This window comes from Lactuca serriola, chromosome 3, assembly GCF_051521515.1.
Source record: "Lactuca serriola cultivar US96UC23 chromosome 3, Lser_US96UC23_V15, whole genome shotgun sequence".
In the NCBI taxonomy this organism is placed as follows: domain Eukaryota; kingdom Viridiplantae; phylum Streptophyta; class Magnoliopsida; order Asterales; family Asteraceae; genus Lactuca; species Lactuca serriola.
Window position 1 is genome coordinate 134479464 of NC_136410.1, and position 2845 is coordinate 134482308.

At 34.6% G+C, this 2845-nt stretch overlaps 1 protein-coding gene across 1 annotated transcript; it reads right to left on the minus strand.

Annotated features, from left to right (window-relative positions):
• Positions 1–1151: 1151 nt before the first annotated feature.
• LOC145095731 (uncharacterized) lies at positions 1152–1604 on the minus strand. The gene has a single exon (XM_079033563.1). The coding sequence runs from the start codon at positions 1602–1604 to the stop codon at positions 1152–1154; it is 453 nt and encodes a 150-aa protein (XP_078889689.1).
• Positions 1605–2845: the final 1241 nt, after the last annotated feature.

Sequence of the window (2845 nt, forward strand, 5' to 3'; positions counted from 1 at the left end):
AAGCCAACTCGCCGAGTGCATGAACTGACTCGTTGAGTTGGTTGAATATAGGCATGGACTCGTCAAGTCCCCCCATGGACTCGGCGAGTCAAATAACCAGACAGCCAATTTTTCGAGTTTTTCAGCAAGTTTGCATCAAATATCAAGAAAACAAGCCTAGGCTCTGATACCACTATTGGGGTTTGAGCATTCTAACACTCCTGAGGTGTACATGCAACCCTAGAAAACCTTGGATCTATATTTTACTATAATACATGCAAAATTGATTTTCCAACGTTCTTAACCTATCTAGCATACCATGGGGAACTTTTAAACATAAATGCTAGAAGAAGAACATACTTTTTATAGTTTGGATTCCTTGAGAACCTTGTGAGCCTAGCACCTCAAGTGTGATGCCTCAAATGTCTCACACAACATTACAACTCTTGGAATAGACTTGAGAGAAGTTTACTTACACCTCAAAATCAGCTAGCCCTCTATCTTGTACAAGTAGTGCCGATTTCGCTAGAGTTGGGATCTTTATATAGTTGTGGCACAAGTAGGGTTACACCATGTAAACCCTAATTGTCATGGCTTTTCATATGCCATGATCCATGGGTTTGTAACCTCCATGGATTATCCGTGGAGCACCTTATGGGTTTTAGCCCAATCCATACAAACCATGGATCATTAGCCCACTATATAAGAATAGATTATTTACACAATCAGCCCCATATATTTAATTTGTCTCTTTTTGATCGCTTAATTAATTTCAAATTAATTCTTTGATCAATACTAATTAAATAATATTATTAATATATTAGAACTTATAATATATTAATAATCCTTAAGTGTCCTTTCTCTCATTTAGTCTATCCAAGTGTTGCAATGTCATGCAACCCAAATGGACCATGCCAACCGGGTCAAGTACATCCCAGAAATAGTTATGAACTTAGACACCTAATCCAACAATCTTGTTCACCAGATTCAACTGCAGTGTCCTTGGCAATTACTTTCGACATCAAATCCAAAGGTACTCCTAAGCTCAACTTTCCTTCTTCAACAATTTCGTTTATCTCACTTTCATGGGCCTTCAGAACATTATAAAAATCAGACTACGAATAACCATCGAAACTCTGTTGAGTTTTTATCATCAAGCTAATGTTCCTCCATTATTTTCGCAATCCTATCAAAAAAGTTAGAGTGTATCCCAGATTTGAACGAGTAACACCATAACGAGTACACTTCAATATCAATTCGTTCAAGCGATCATAGTATAACTCAATAGTTTCATTATCTTTGTGCTTGAACTCACCTAATTCCAACAAACATTGCTTCACATAGCTTTTCTCTGTCTTTTCATTGCCTTGATATTTTACTTTCAATGTGTCCCAAATCTCCTTAGCTATTTTGCAACTTCTAACGTAGTTGTAAACTACTGGTGGAAGAGCGCCATGTAGTTCACGAAGGCATTTCTTATCATTTGCTTCTTGTTTTTCCTGTCGCAAAGCAACATTAGAAGATGAACTAGCAGTTCCAACTTGTTCAAGCATTCCAGGACGATAGTTTCCACTTGTGATACACCTCCAAAGATCTTCATATATTCTATTGAGGTAGTCCTCCATTCGACCAGCCCACTACTCATAGTATTTAGGAATGAGCATTGGAATCTTCATAGATGATCCAAGCAAGTGTTAAAAACTCGACATCGTGTTTATGTTAAAGTCTGCCACAAACTTGATTTTTGATTCAAAAAAGAGATATGAAATGAGAATAAAAGAGAAATCGACCAGTAAACACTTGAACTAACAAATAGAGTGAAAAATCAAAACAAAACAACCAATTGAAACAAGTTTTCTGATTCAATATCGCGGGAAACTTTGAATCGTAAAGAGCGATCCAAAAAAAATGAAAATCATGAGAAAGTTGAAACTGGTTGAATGAATCAAAGAGAAATCGACCAGTAAACACTTGATCTAACAAACAGAGTGAAAAATCAAAACAAAACAACCAATTGAAACAAGTTTTCTGATTCAATATCGCGGGAAACTTTGAATCGTAAAGAGCGATTCAAAAAAAAATGAAAATCATGAGAAAGTTGAAACTGGTTGAATGAATCTTGCTCTGATACCAATAGATGTGTACTAGAATCGAGTATTAAATACAAAAATCAATCATAGAAATTAGAAAGAACACATCAAGTAAATAATATCGGATTGGCTCAATTATGTTTGTAAGAAGTACAAGTGTTTGAGAGAATTTACAATTACGAACCGCTTCAACAATACTCTCTACCTTTATACATACCCCATTTATAGGGTGTTACAGATGCACAAAAAGTACAAGGACTAAATGTTACAGTTCGAATTCGACATGTGCCTTGCAAATACACACATTTCGAAATCAATCTGATTTCTCACTCTAACAGACTTAGACCTATTTCGACTTCTTACTATATATTTTGAACCCTACATTTTTGTGTTGTTATTGCTTCTTCCATGAGTCTTACTTCTTTTTTTTTCATGAGTCTTACTTCTTGTTATTCCAAAAATCTCTTGAAATCGTTTAATTAGTCTTTCTTCTTGTTATTTCATTGCTACTTCCAACACAATCTTCAGTTCATCCGATGTGGTTGATTCTTCTTGTCCTTGCGTAACCTACTTGTTTCACTTCCATTTAACAATTTTGCAACAACTTCTATTTTTTTTTTACTGTTAAATGGAAGTGAAATCATCTCAATAATAAAAATCCAAACAAGATCATATAGATCCAAATAATACTTATACTAATTACAAAATACTAACATACGATAATCTAGTTAATAAACAAGTGTACAAACTTGGAACTTTTCCAAATATATATTTTC

What these genes read in the sequence shown, in the direction of transcription:
- LOC145095731 (XM_079033563.1), bottom strand. Translation starts at nt 1,604, where the DNA reads ATGGAGGACTACCTCAATAGAATATATGAAGATCTTTGGAGGTGTATC.